This window comes from Leuciscus leuciscus (assembly GCF_965113295.1).
Source record: "Leuciscus leuciscus genome assembly, contig: HAP1_SCAFFOLD_398, whole genome shotgun sequence".
NCBI classification, from domain to species: Eukaryota; Metazoa; Chordata; class Actinopteri; order Cypriniformes; family Leuciscidae; genus Leuciscus; species Leuciscus leuciscus.
In genome coordinates this window covers 1-15,552 of record NW_028118341.1, presented here as the reverse complement: position 1 = coordinate 15,552, position 15,552 = coordinate 1, and the positions used below count along the sequence as shown (strand labels likewise).

At 39.3% G+C, this 15,552-nt stretch overlaps 1 protein-coding gene across 3 annotated transcripts; it reads right to left on the bottom strand.

The window, feature by feature from the left end:
• Positions 1-107: 107 nt before the first annotated feature.
• Positions 108-15,541, bottom strand: LOC309491640 (uncharacterized protein). Of its 3 annotated transcripts, none has more exons than XM_082190696.1 (10): positions 15,077-15,541; positions 14,390-14,437; positions 10,762-14,258; positions 10,463-10,564; positions 9,983-10,354; positions 9,716-9,817; positions 9,136-9,368; positions 6,212-6,390; positions 4,895-4,988; positions 4,662-4,801 (listed from the first exon to the last, which is right to left on the bottom strand). In XM_082190696.1, exons 3-10 carry the CDS (start codon positions 11,009-11,011, stop codon positions 4,796-4,798), a joined length of 1,338 nt encoding a protein of 445 aa, XP_082046822.1. In that variant the 5' UTR covers positions 11,012-14,258; positions 14,390-14,437; positions 15,077-15,541; the 3' UTR covers positions 4,662-4,795. The 3 variants fall into 3 exon arrangements, with proteins under 3 accessions (XP_082046824.1, XP_082046822.1, XP_082046823.1); XM_082190697.1 differs by having other exon boundaries at positions 10,463-10,561; XM_082190698.1 differs by lacking the exons at positions 9,136-9,368; positions 9,716-9,817; positions 9,983-10,354; ... (2 more) ...; positions 14,390-14,437; positions 15,077-15,541 and adding exons at positions 108-1,034; positions 1,120-1,293; positions 1,432-1,704; positions 2,022-2,136; positions 2,360-2,451 and having other exon boundaries at positions 4,665-4,801; positions 6,212-6,384.
• Positions 15,542-15,552: the final 11 nt, after the last annotated feature.

Here is a 15,552-nt window from a genome sequence, read left to right as displayed (position 1 = left end):
AATGTTATCTGTGTATCCATGTAAGATGTATCTAGGAGATGGAGGAAACTGTCATGATGAAATGTCTTCTTCCCCCTAGTATAAACACTGTACTTAAGACGACACACCACATTTTAGGCATTTATTAGCTTATACAAAAACAACACACATAGCTCAGACACATAACAAAAATCACAAATGCAAAAAGTGAAGAGCATGTCGAGTGATTACAAAGGCCTGGTAGGGACTGACCCTGTGATACATGATGGGCCGCTATGGAGTGATTTGCAGTGGTGGTAGTGCAAAAGTAAACATTGCAGGGATTTAATCAGTGCAAAGCTGTGCATGTTTAATATGACTATGGAAAAAAAGAGTGTAATAGTATTGCTTAACAAAAACAATACAAAGAAGATCAAATAAATAGAACAACAGAAACTTAAATATATTTCTAAAAAAAAAAAAAAAGATTATACAAGCCAACAGGGGTAAATGTTGGGACCACAGCCCAGAATGTGTAGAGGGGCTAATGTAGCCTGTAAGACAGTGAAATGGATAGTGGATACTAGACAATAGACAAAGTGATGTGATGGTTGGCGCAGGGTGAGACTCATGCTGAAAAGTCCATTTCTCCCCTAACCTTTTCTGTGACATTGAGTTGCTGGTTTGCCCTGGGGACAAATGACCTCCTCGTTTTTGAGCATGACAGAAGACTGCTACTGCAAATTATCCTCAGTTTGTTAAATGATTAACCTCAGCTCCATGCCAAACACAGAGCCAGCTTTCCTTACCAACCTGTCCCAGCGGCCCTCTTCTTAATGCTGCCTCCCCAGCACACAACCGCATAAAAAAGGACTCTGGCCATGTTTAGTCTTGCTCAGAGTCACTGCTGGTATGGTACTCCTCAGAATCACTATCGAAGTTAATTTCGGTTTCAGTCAGAACTTGAACATAACATTTCTTTGCATGCTTTGCAAGGCTGTTGCTTGCTTCCTTGTTCTTCATCGTCAAGCTCTGTAGACCTCGGATACCATCTTGAAGCAGGCCCCACGTCTCACCTTACATGTTAAAACACATTGAGCCTTTATTAATCAGAAACATTCAGAAACATTGTAATGTATGCCAAGTATAACAAATACATACCTGATGTCACATTAGAAAGCTGGGATGACATCTGCTTCAGGGTGTCTGCACGGGTGCAAAGAGACTTCCAATGCTTGTTCATCTCTGCAATAAGAATCCTCTTCTCCTCCTCAAGTCTCCTTACTGCCATCACAATGTAGAACGCCTTCCTCTTTGTCCTTAGATCTACAGAGTCTGAAATACATAGATGAAACATAAGTCGGTTGTAATTAAGATTAGTATTTCAATATTTTCTGGGGTTACAATCGAGGCATGACAGATTTTGTCCTACTATGTGACTATTGCACAAAGTCAACGGAATTGTGTACATACCACCGTGTGTAAGCTGCCATGGCCAAACAATCTCGTCAGATAGAATGGTGTCCAATGTCAGTTTTTCTGCATTAGGAACCAAGGTGTTATACTTCTCCACTACAGAATTTACGATTTTTTTTTCCTCCCTGATCTTTCGGCGGATTCGGGCACGTCCTTTGCATCCGTCACTGTCCTTATAAAGACGCTGGGACCTCCTCTTAACACTTGCCACCAGCTCCTCTATTGGGCTGGCAACAGCGGCAACATCAGCATCATTTGGGGATGTTGTTGCTGAGAGGAAGAAATGAAGAGATAAGAGATATGCTTCTTGATTCCATGAAAAAATATTTTTGGTGTATGAGCAAAATAAAGCCTCAACAATCTTTTCATATTTCTCTGTAACTGAGAGGCTACACTTGTAGCTAAGTTTGAGTATAGTTCGGTTCTTTATTGTCCCCATGGGGATAATCTTGTCCACACGTCATCAGCAATCAGAGTGTGTGCTCTTTGACTACGATTACAATGAGCCTCTTTGGAATTGCAGCCAAGCTTAGTCAGAAGTGATACATCAAGCACCATATCAAACAGTATAAAACAGTATATCCTACCTTCTGCCCACTCATTGACATCAAAGATCCACCTCTCCAGTTGACTGTCTGAGATGTCCATTACCGTTTTCATGGCCTCCAGGTTATGCAACTGGCATTGCAGGGCTATTTTGGCCTTCAAACATAAATGACAATGAGGGAAACGCCTACAACTTTGACAATAATTGTTGATAAGGATTGTGAAGTACCTTCACTATTAGAAAACCACATACAACACTAATTAAATATACAGTATATTCGTATGTACTTGGACTATCAATATATATGGTATGAACATTTAATATTTTATTTTACAATATCGCTATGCATTTTGCATAAGGGAAAACTGGTGTCTTTACCTTCCGATATCGGCGGGCAAGGGTAGAAGCCAAGTTGTCAAACTTTTGTTGGTTCCAGCGCATGGCCATGATCGTCAGCATGTCTATGCGTCCTGCAAAAATAAAAAATATGAGATTATCACCTTTCTTTCCAGTAGCAGTAGGAGAAGAAACTGTGCAGACTTGAATCACAAACTTTTCAGAGATAATAACTTACAGTACTATGGAACTATTAATCTGCTGTCTTGTGCCATTTGATTACTGTCCCATGATGAAAGGGTTAGGTAAATAGCACAGGATAGTGAAGAAATAGCATGAAACAGTGGCGCAGGACAGTAGTCAAATGGCATAGAGCACTATGGCAGGACAGTAGGTGAATGGTACTCTGATGTCAAGTCAAGTCAAGTTTATTTGTATAGCGCTTTTCACAATACAGATTGTATCAAAGCAGCTTCACAGTATTACATTAAAATAATACAACAAAGTTTGTTTCAAGAGGAATTTATTGATTGATAAAATTAAATTAAATATCCCCAAAATATCCCCAACTGAGCAAGCCAAAGGCAACAGTGGCAAGGAACCAAAAAACTCCAAGTGACCTAATGGTGTCCTAAAACTCCATCAGGTGACCTAATGGAGAAAAAAAAACCTTGGGAGAACCCAGGCTCAGTCGGGGGCCAGTTCTCCTCTGGCATTTATGAGCTAGAGGCCGGATTGTAGTTTGAACTGTAGGATTATATGAATGCCTGGCTGAAGAGATGCGACTTTAATCTAGTTTTAAACTGGGAGAGCGAGTCTGAGCAACGAACAGTATCAGGAAGACTATTCCAGAGTTTTGGAGCCAAATGTGAAAATGCTCTCCCTCCTTTGGTGGTTCTGGATATCCTAGGTATGACCAAAAGCCTTGAATTTAGTGATCTTAAAGAGCGCGATGGATTATAGGGTGATAGAAGATCCGTTAAATAGACTGGAGCTAAGCCGTTTAGGGCTTTATAAGTCAGTAGCAATATCTTATAATTAATACGGAGCTTTATAGGTAACCAATGCAGTGATGATAAAATCGGTGTTATATGATCATATTTTCTTGATCTCGTAAGAACTCTAGCGGCGGCATTTTGGACTAACTGTAGCTTGTTTATTGAGGATGCAGGACAACCAGCTAATAAAGCATTACAGTAATCCAGTCTCGAGGTCATGAATGCATGAACTAACTTTTCTGCATCAGAAACTGATAGCATATTACGTAGCTTAGCAATGTTTCTAAGTTGGAAAAAGGCTGTTTTTGTAACATATGAAATATGATTTTCAAAAGACAGGTTGCAATCGAGTATAACACCCAGGTCTTTTACTGTAGAGGATAAAGTAACAGGACATCCTATGATGTTAAAGTTGTATTGTGCGAGGTTTTGTGGGCGGTTTTTTGAACCGATAAGTATTACCTCTGTCTTGTCTGGATTTAATAAAAGAAAATGACGCGTCATCCAATCTTTTATATCTTTAACACACTCTGTCAATTTGGAAAATTTAGCGTTTTCATCCGGCCGTGATGAAATATATATTTGAGTGTCATCAGCATAACAATGGAAACTAATTCCATGTTTCCTTATAATATTTCCAAGTGGCATCATATATATTGAAAATAACAGAGGGCCTAATACAGATCCCTGCGGCACTCCATAGTTTACTGGAGTTATGATCGATTTTTCTCCATTTAAATAGACAAAATGGTAGCGGTCAGATAGGTATGATTTGAACCAGCTTAGTGCTTGTCCTTGAACACCAGTATAATTTTGTAGTCGATCTAAGAGTAATGTGTGATCTATAGTATCGAACGCAGCACTAAGATCAAGTAAAACTAGTATTGAGATACAGCCTTGGTCAGAAGCTAAAAGTAAATCATTTGTGATTTTAACGAGCGCAGTTTCAGTGCTATGATGCGGTCTGAATCAAGACTGAAACTTTTCATAGATATCATTTTGTTGCAAGAAAGAGCCCAGTTTCTAATATTTTAGACATAAATGGAAGATTTGAAATGGGTCTATAATTTGATAAGATTTCAGGGAAAGAAAATGTCATGGACAATCATTTTTTCTTACCTCACATTTGAAATCATGAGCTTTGGCATGAAAAACAGAAAGAAATGGCCTCATGGTGAGGAGATCCTGAAGCTCAGGGCATTTCTCTGTCACTCTCTGGAGGTAAGGCCAGTATTTGCATGCCACATCCATTGCAAAAAATGTAACTGGCTTACAGGCCATTTGCTTTTGTAGGTACAGGGGGTAGGCAAAAATCTCCCCCCTGAACATATGACGACATGACGACATACCCCATGACGGTGAGAACCCCATGACGACATACAGCGAGTTCCAGGCCCTCCTCGTCTGTTTTTCCTGAGGACTTCTGAGACGTTTCACGCGCCGCTGACCATTGCCCTCCACAGACACCTCTTCCAGAGACCTAAAACTTGGAAGATGAACAGTCCAAACTTGTTCAAACAAAGTACTCTGTAGGACGTGGTGTTTTATAGGTAAATATAGTGAAGTTGTGCAAGTTTACATGACTGGTTGAGGTATGGACATAGTCCACGAATTTTGCAACGTCATCATCATTCGCGATGAACACGCCATCAAAGATGGCTTTTTCCTCCGATCTAAATAAAAGAGATACATATTAAAGGTGCTGTAAGCGATGCCACGCGTTTTTTAGGCCAAACATTTTTTTGTCACATACAGCAAACATCTCCTCACTATCCGCTAGCTGCCTGTCCCCTGAACACACTGTAAAAAAACACGGTCTCTGTAGACACCACAGGCTCCACAAACGGCAACAAAAAGAAACTGGGCTCACCCGCACCACGAAACACAACAAACAGTGTTCCAGCCAATCACCGACAAGAAGTATTTGAGTGTGGGGTTTAGGGGGTTAGTGCGCGTGCACATGAAGTGGGTGTGTGGAGGAGAGAGAAGCATGAAGAGGGAAGTTTGAATTATGGCCGAAACACGACATTTCCGATGAACAAATTGCAAAGAAGAGGGACAAGGATAAGGAACGCGTGAAGTCCCGAATTTACATCGGAAAAACCTTTTAAAGGTGGGAGAACTCCGCCGGCAGAAGGGCTTCCGATCCACATTCAGTTGCTCTGTTTTTGCAGAACAGGTAAATCCATATTTCTTTCTAAATTGACGTTAATGTTCGCCAAACCAACACAAGGATGTAATTAGCTAGAACTATGCAGTCAGCGTTAACTTTGGTGAATACAACATATATGTTTCTAGCAGAGCTCAATCTCTATTGTAAATGATCAAGCAAATTCACAGTAGGGCGACAATTTGTGTGAATGATTGTTTTCATCCACTGTTTGTTATGAATTTGAATGTTCATTTATAGGCTGTTGACAACTTTGACTAAATTTGTTTACGCCGCCGCCGTTGTTTATGCTCACTGGGAAACGCGAAGCTACGTTATCTTGCTATTATTGCGTCCTTGTATGGGAGCTATAGTTATAGCTTCAGGTGGCAAAACGATTTTAAAATAATGTTTCTCTTTTTCTGCATTCTGTTCTGCAATATATAAAACCCTTTATCTAACTTGGCGACATTACACATTGAATGAAGTATCAGTAAAACGTAACTTTGTTTGTAATGACTACTTTGACTTTCCTTTATGCCGGAAGGGAGGGGAGGAGGGAGGAGACGGGATGAGGAGAAGGGAGGGTCTAGCTAGCCTCCGTTTTGTTTGACAACAATTCGAATGTCAACAAGAAGTTACGACTCCCGGCATCGCTTACAGCACCTTTAACTTTAAATATTCATATGATTTTGAATTCACAGCAGTTACTTTCAAAGTAATGGACCGTCAATGCACACACAGTACCTTGCTGCACTCTTGAATCTGTAGTGCTTACGGTTTCCATCAACGGATACTGCAAGCATGTCTGGGTTGCACGCTGGGCAGTCAAAGTGGTCCTCCTGGCATAATTTGTCCACTTCGAATCGGACAGCTTCCCACTCCAAGAAGCTTTTCCGGAAGCTGTCTGCTGTGATGTTTCCGCTCTGTTTCAAAGAAGAGTTCAGTAAAAGAGAACAAAAGAGAACAGTAAAACGGATCAAATTAAACAATATACGACACTGAAGTAAAATGTTCTAAATGGATATATTTTGGGATGTTTGTACAAACTTTGTTACCACTCCTTAGAATACATATCAAAGGAAATAAACAATGTGTAAACTTCACTCATACACTATACACTGGTGTATTTGGGGAACCTGGCCATTAAACATACAGGATATTGTTTGACATTCAGTCTAAATCTATACGCAAAGAGGGCTACAACGGCTTCCATACTGTTTAGAATTAAGCCTGTGCAATGTTTAGCCCATTAATCCAAGGGAACACTTCTGGGATCAGGAAATGATATTGGGGAGAAGATGTCAAAGTCGGTAGCCATTGGAGTTGAATTTGAGATCTTCAGAATGACCTGTTTTTCCATAAATGTCTCAGTGCAAACTGCTGATGAGAGAACATGCAGGGCAGGACTTAGGTTGGTGGGGGCCCCTGGGCTTGAGTCACTTTCGGGCCCTGCCTTCTAGGCTATACATTACTTTAAATAGAACACAAATGATACATACACAAGCTATGTATTAGAGCTACACAATTCTGGATAAACTGAGAATAAAAAGTAGAGATCACGATTCTGAACAAACAACTAAACAAAATAACATAATTTATGTTAATTGCTGAAGTCTATTAAAAATGTTTAATTAATCTGAATTATAAAAAAATAAAAAAAACTTTGGTTTGAATGAATGATTCAATTCCTCAATCAAATACACTTGTTTCATAGATGAATCAGCATTTTTGAACGAATCTCCTGAATGAACGATTCAATGACAAATGTTTTTTTAAAAGTCATTTGTCGCCATCTGGTGGCGTAACAATATAATCGATCCAATCGTTATTTGAAGTGCAAAGCTACTTTCAAAAGGTGACTGGTACCGTAGACAGTGTTACATGTTAAAAAAACGTAATAATTTATTTATATGACCACTGATTGAAGCTTGAAAAAGTTTTTTCCAATAAATACATAATGATTAAAAAAGTTCAAAGTGATCATAAGTTTATTGCAATGCACAAATGTCTTGGTCAGAATGAGAATAAAACACTTATTTACCTGGAAAACATATGTTTTGATTGTGGCATTTCTTTGAGATTTAGAATCCAGTATTCCTATAGGCTAATTATTGTTTCTTTTATGAATTTAATAAAGAACTCTGTCTCGTATTCTGTCCAAACGATCCATGTAGGCTACTTTTGTGCCTATTCGTTTTTCCTTTTTTAACCCGTAATTGAAAAACGAAAAATGAACGGTTGTTGTCTTTTTAAAACGCAAAGTTGAACACCAAAATTTTTATTTGAACTGGCTACACCAACTGCTGCGCAAAAAAGTAAATATCGACGAATTTTCAGATTTTTGCCCCTTTATTAAACATTTAAAATATTCACAAATTAATATGGAAAACATGTCGATTTGACTGGTTTTCTAAGGCCAAATTAGAACATGGAATTGATGTTTTTCCGCAGTGCTGAATGAGAAGAGCCATTAATATTATTAATAAACTATTGTTTTGGCTAAAATCACATCTCCATCTCCGCTGTTAAGCAGATGCGCTTTTGGAGAGAAATGCACCTTTCATACAGATTAATCAGAAGGTATTAGATTTCGATTCGAATTTGTTCGATTTAAAGTGGACATTTCAAGCTTTAGCCTACATAAGCTATATTTTGTTTCAGTTCTCGCGCTCCAGTTTACGGAGATCATGAAAGCGTCTGATTGTTTTATTTTATTTTACAAAAGCACAACATTTTCTTGTTATTGTGAGTTTACACAAATAAAAGTAGATGGGAATAATGTATTATTATTTTCTGTATGACAAGAAATGATAGAGTAGCCTAGGCTATTTTAAGTTGTTTCCACTGTTGATAGGAAAATGCAAGTGTTCGCGCTCGCGCCTCCGTGTCATGCAGTGCGCGCTCCACACTCAGCTTTGTTCCTTTTTTGCATAAAAGCGTCTTCTAAATATAGCCTATTAAATGTTATGATAAAATAATATTAAATTATTATTATTTGCGTAGCTATACATGGACCTCAAACACACCGCGTCTTCTAAGTCTGGTGACTGTAAATGCGCAAAAACGGTTTCCATTGCAGTTTTGCGAAATATTCCTTTTTCGAATTGCCTGAAAAACCTCCTCATGAGAGCGTAAAAACTTTTTTGCGATAAACGGGAGTTTTTGCGAAATTGACGTGTTTCCATTGTGCTTATTTTCAATTCGCAATTTCAATTTGCGCAATTTGAAGGTTAATGGAAACGCGGCTACTGTCTAATGCGGACAGGTTTTTTCAACGGTTCGGCAGTAAACGAGGCACTACGTAACTGCCAATAACCAATCAGCAAACCTCAAGATGACTGACATTTAATTTAGCTAATTAAATTACATTTTTCATGGCAGGGCAGGGCCAGGTAACAATGCTAGACCAATCAACAAACTTTAAATGAAAAATTAAATGACTGACATATTATTGAAAAAATCAAACGTAAACGGGCGGGGCCCCCTATTGGGCGGGGCCCATGGGCTTGAGCCCAGTCAAGCCCAATGGTAAGTCCGGCCTTGAGAACATGAGTTTATGGTTGTCTATAAAGGGTCTAATGGCTCTGTTCATGTGTACTATCATCATCATCATCATGCCCTCATAGTATTATATATGGAGTTACGCAATTATTACCACAAATACTTACACGGCCAAAGCGAACAGTGCGTTGATCCAGCATTCTAAGAAATGCTTGGCTAGACATCCCTGGTGCAGCCATCTTCAGCTCTTCAAAAGAAAAAAGGACATCTGTTGCGTACACAGTTGAATAGTGAGAAGTGGCAGGCCAGTAGTCATTACGGATCAGGTCATCCACTCCAGGACTCCAAGTGGCTTCACATGCTTTGCATATAATCTGAGGCAATCTGAGATCATATCGCCCTGGAAAAAGAAGGAAATATATACACAAAGTTAATTCTGACAGACCAAACTGTGTCATTCTGACAACTGATATGGGAACATTTGACTAAGGATGGATCAGGAGGACACTTCTACAAACATTTTGTAAGGCACTCTATAGGAAGTCACACTTTTGTCAGGCAAATTAACTATCCCCATTCAAACAAAGGTTAATTGTTTTCCTCCACATAGGTGGGCCCAGCCAATCTAATCAACACACAACCTATTGACACCTCTGGATTTCCATCCATGATAAAGAAAATCAGAGAAAATCAAAAAGAAAATTCTACAGAAGTGACCCCCACCCAAACCCATAAAGTTCTTCTTACCATTCATTGTAACCACAACTATGGACTGTCCTGCGATGACACTGGACGATACTTGTAGACAACCGCATATTGTCTCTGGCATCTCCAAAGGAACAAGACGCTCTTAAAAACAAACAAAAAAACACATGGATGAGAATTAAACAATAACATTTGTTTACTGGAAACTATTTTAAACAAGATGCACTTGACGGCTTCATCGACCTATCAGAAAACAGCATTTCGTTTTTCAGTCAAGTCTAAGAATGTGACTTAAAAACTACAACTTACCACACTGGGTTAGAACCCTCTCCACAACACAAGTTGTGGGAGGCAATGGATGAAAAAATGCAAGTGTCATCGAATCCCTGTTGTGGAACACTTGACCTTGGTGGACCCTGACATCACACTGGCCACAGAGGAATGGGTGTGGTCGGCAGTCACAACAACGGATAACGGCTGGACCATTTCCACAATGTTGGCAGATCCGAGTTGCCGCATGTTGTCGAGCCACCATGGTGTTGACCAGTCGGGGTCTCTCTTTCTCCCACCACCCTGATATGAGGCTCTTTCGAGTCGACCAGTCTGCTGAGGCTTGAAGTGCCATTTCATCTTCATGTATGTCCTCACCCAGTGAGCGTTTAAGCTCTTGAAGGAAGGACTCTGTTAAAACAATGCACAATATTTAAAAACAGTAGCATTGAACAATGGCGATTTTATAATAAATGAACATACTGTTTTGAACCAGTGAAGTCAAAATAAATAACACACCTGCAGAAACGGAAGGAAAGTCAATGGTCATTTCCGCACTGGTTTCCGGAGCCCTGACATGAGAGACACCAGTCTTTCGACTCTGGCTGTGACTGGGACCTGCTGTAGCAAAAAAGCTGTTGCTTTTTACACTCAATGACACAAACTTTACCTGATGCTAGGCACAGGTACGTAATAATAACCTCAGATATATTCTAATTCAGACCCATGACTTGTGATTATGTGGTATACCTTTCCAAGATACAAAACTAGATCTGGAGTCTACATTTTAATAAACATTAATGTAGAAAAAATCTTACCTGCTTGTTTCCGGGATGATCTGGGCCTGCCGTAAATAATGTTTCCCTCACTGTCCCTCTTAATCCACCTAACATCTTGCTTGCTGTTTGATGGCCGGCTGGTGGACGGATTACTGGTGGAAGGCTGACTGGTGGATGGTTCTGCTTCCTGGTGCATGCCAATGAGCTGTTGGAGGTGAGCTTGATGTTCAGCCTGATCAACAAGGTCACTCATCTCATTCAGGAGACGGTCCATCTCAGGATCAGACATGGTCAGTAAGACAGCAAGAGAGAGAGAACACAATACAACAGTAGAGAGAGTAACAAGATACAAGACAAATGTGGCTCTTAAAAGTGCTTTTTTTTCCGATGTAATGAGGTGATGTTTTTTTTTTTAAAGGACAGGGATTAAGGAACCTGCAGAGAAAGAGAAGAACAAATCAAAAAAGAATAGATCACCAAACTACATATTACAATATGAATAACTACTAGGCTAAGAAGTTAAGTAAATGGTGCTCTTGTTCATTCATGCAATCACAATATCATAAAAAATGAATGGCTTTAAAAATAAGTTTTTGTGTGAGCTTTAGGGTTCATGATATTTTGAACACATCCTTGTGTTTGGATAAACAAACAGGAATAACATGATCAGGATACTTGTATAAACTTTGCCTTGCCAGACTTAAACTATATATATATATATATATATATATATATATATATATATATATCCCCAATAATCCCTCAATAAGCATTTACACGTCCAAAATAAAATTATGAGTTTATTTCCACACAAAATGGACTATATAGGCGCTTGCAACAGACTCATTGCCACCAAAGCGCTTTACAGATTGCCTCACATTCACCCATTCATTCATTCATTCATACACCGACGACGGTACCCTGATATATATATAGGCCTACAACATGTTCTTTTTTAATATAAACTCGTAATTGTATTACTTTTGGACGTATAAATGCTTATTCATTTCTCTTTCTTATGAGACTGTTGTAAGCGACTTACCGTGGTGGAATCGCGCTGGGCAATGGTTTCTGCGATGGTCGCACACAGTGACGTGTTGCACAAAATTGCGCCAAAATATCAATCATAATTAAAAAGTACAGTCTTAATATTTTTTTATAATATTTTTTAATATAATTTTAAAGGGTCAGCATAAATGTCTAAGTGAAGGAAACACGGGTATATGTAGCCATTACATTTAAACACACCACTTCCCAGAATGCATCCATCACTTTGCCAAAGGATATGTCCATATTAAGCAATATAAACATTTCTGCAGTAGGCTATTTAATTTATTACAACATCATAATCAGTATTGAGATGAAAGTTCTATAAAAGTAGGCGAATATTGTTTATTAATTTTTTTTGACGCAAAAAAAAAGCAAAGTTGTAGGCTCACTATAGTATAAGCAATTGCAAATTGAAATACCATCGGCAAAATATCCCACCTAAATTAAGGCATGTTTTAAGCCTACAGCAAATATGCAGTCCTGCAATTATGTCGTTTTAATGTAGGCCAAAATTATATATAAAAAAAAAAAAAAGAGAGAGAGAGAAAAAAGTCGTGATACCGATTTAGTCAAGGGTTTCTGCCCTACGAAAATGTATGGTCACCGCGCCAATGATTGTAACAGTATATGCGCCGCACGCTACTGTAAAATACACATTTGCAGCATAATTAATCGCCTGAAACCATACTTTCCAGCTGGATGGATAACCCCCATTGCGTCAAAATCCAAAGATGAGGGATTTGCATTCAAATATCGGACGACCCTCTCCGTTGTCAAGCGACGAATGGGGGTAGCTACCCTCAACGTCGGCTTATGGACGTGAGGGGGAAATGATCAAACTATGTGATCTACAATTATAAAATATCCCACCTTTAAGGCACGTGTTAAGCATACAGAAAATATAAAGTCCTGTAATTATGTAATTTTAATGTAACCCAAAATTATATAAAAAAGAGAAAGGAAAAGTCGTTATACCGATTCAGACAAGGGTTTCTGCCCTACGAAAATGTATGGTCACCGCGCCAATGATTGTAACAGTATATGCGCCGCACGCTACTGCAAAATACACATTTGCAGCATAAAATCAGTCGCCTAAAACCATACTTTCCAGCGCAGGCAAACCGCTGGATGGGTAACCCCATTTCGTCAAAATTCAAAGATGAGGGATTTGCACTCAAATCTATCGGACGACCCTCTCCGTTGTCAAGCGACGAATAGGGGGTACCCTCAACGTCGGCCTTTGGACGTGAGGGGAAAATGACCAAACGGCAGTATGTGACGAATAGGGGTGAGACCGTGTTGCAAACACATGTATGATGCGAAAACAAAACCATCGAGCGAAATACCGGAGTGAACATGGCTGTGAACGACTTTTGCAGATTATGTGACGTAAATCTACGCATCCACGGTACAATCAGCGTCTACGTCACGGCTCTCAGCCCGCCCTCTGTTCGTTGATTGGCCGGCTGTTTTGAGGCCGGAGGAAAACAGGGAAAACGGTCGCTATCTCAGACTGAGTACAGAAGCGAACTGAAATTGAGCGGAAGTACGAAGTCTGACGTAGTCAGGCTAAGGCTGTGTGTCCACCAAACCGTTTTTAGCCAGCTGATAACGCCTAGCTGTGAGTGCTTGAGAGCGTTTTGGCAGCGTTTGGCTTTTTTTTTTCCAGTAGAGATGCTTTGCTTCTTGTTATTATACGGAATATTCGCGAAAGTGTTACTAGTATCTCATTTCACAGATTGTTTGTGTCTGTGTTGTTTCTATATAAAAATGTCGATAGATTATAAAGTATTTGCTCTGGTTCTAGTTTAAAATTATTTTGTTTCATTATTATGCTTGTTGTTGTCATCTGTTTACTTTGTACGAGCAGAGTGTGGCGGTTGTGTGTTATTAGTCCCGCCCCTCCTCCACTGTGATTGGACGGCTGGGTAAAAAGTGACAGTGATGAGCGCTGCATTTTACCCAAAGTTGAACATTCTTCAACTCTTGGCGACCGGTAAAGTGTCACTGAGTGTAAAACGCAAAAGGCGAAGCTTGAATTTCCAGGTATGTCCCTCTTTGGCGAATGTATTTTCAAGATAGTCCCGCCCCTCCTCCACTGTGATTGGACAGCTGGGTAAAAAGTGACAGTGATGAGCGCTGCATTTTACCCAAAGTTGAACATTCTTCAACTCTTTGCGACCGGTAAAAAACGACGAATGCTCAGTGCATCAGCGTGAAAAAGACACTCAGCGGCGCTCCCACTGAAAACTATTGGAAAAATATGCCAGTCGCGTGAAAAAACGCTTTCGTGGACACAGGGCCTTATTCATTGTAGAATCAAAAAGGATTTAAATATTAATAATGAGTGAATGCAAGTACATTGATATAAAGCAAGACAGTTGAAAAGGCTTTAGAAAGACAAACCTCTCTCACTCTTCTTTTCAAAACCTTGGAGTAGTCAAAGTTGTTTTGCCTCACTCTCCTACAGCATTCTGGACACTCATCTGAAAGACAGTCAATATAACATTGAAATAAGTATACCAATATACCAGTATAGACAATACCTAACTGTGACGGCAGAATCAATGTGTAGTTGATACATCATATCATTTTAAATAGAGAAAATGTACTTAACACTTTTTTTTTTGCTTCATCTTGCTGGCTACCCTCTGTTGGACTGGATCTGTATAAAAAACATACAAGATACCACATTTTATTAAACACTATTTCTGTCAAGACCACTATCGTCAAATATGATTGACAGTTAGCATATAGTTTGGATTGGTGGTATGGTTCTGTTCTGGGCAAGAACTCCCAGCACATCCATGCAGCCTAGCATAGAATCATAAGAGCAGACATAAATGTATTGCAGATATCATTAATTCATTTGAATGTACAATATAATTAAGAGAATTTAAGTCTGATTCAGGGGTAATCAGAATGCTATAATGACTGACGAGAGGTGGAGCTGGGGATGGAGGAGGGTAATTGGCTCCTGAGAAACGCGATAGCTGCTGATAATACTGAAGGAGCTTATACATGTATACAGTAATAGACGTTACTGTATATAGGCGTCGTATTCCTATAGGTAGACGTGGATCAGCTGATGCGAGCTTGACTAATGTGACCTGCCAGAAAAATTACTAATTTAGAATATACAGTATCGGTCAAAAGTTTGGACACGCTTTCCCATTCTCTTGGATGGGTAGGTGGGTTCAAACTTTTGACTGGTACTATATTAAAAAAACATAGTTCTGTGATAACATACTTATTAACACAGTTCTAATAAAACATTACTGACTAATAAGGAAATATACTTCACTTTGTCTTTTTTTTGCTTTCTGGCCCCAGGGTCTTGTGGCTTTTGATGAGCCTGTGGTCTCAGTGGCAGTAGCTTCTGGAGTGCCGTTGGTCTCAGTGGCTTCTGGAGGTGCTGTAGTTTCTGTGCTACTTGTGGCCTTCTTCTGTCTTTGAAAATGAACTTGCAGACAAGACAAACATCACACACAAGAAAAATTAAACGGTTTGCCTTAATCTCAGTGCCCCTTTATTCCATATAGCCTATGACTAATTATTGAACCACAAGGAAGAGGACCTGCGGGCGAGTGATGATAACAGGCTAGTATATATAATAAGATTGATTTGTACATTACAGGTGTGTTATGCTATGATTAAAAAGTAAAATTAATTATCTACAGTCTATATCAACAAATATAGTCATCGAGTTCCTAGTCAAGGTAATGCTGTCTCTTAATGTCTGATCAGAGCATTCTAGATTTTCTGCCTACTTTTTATCTA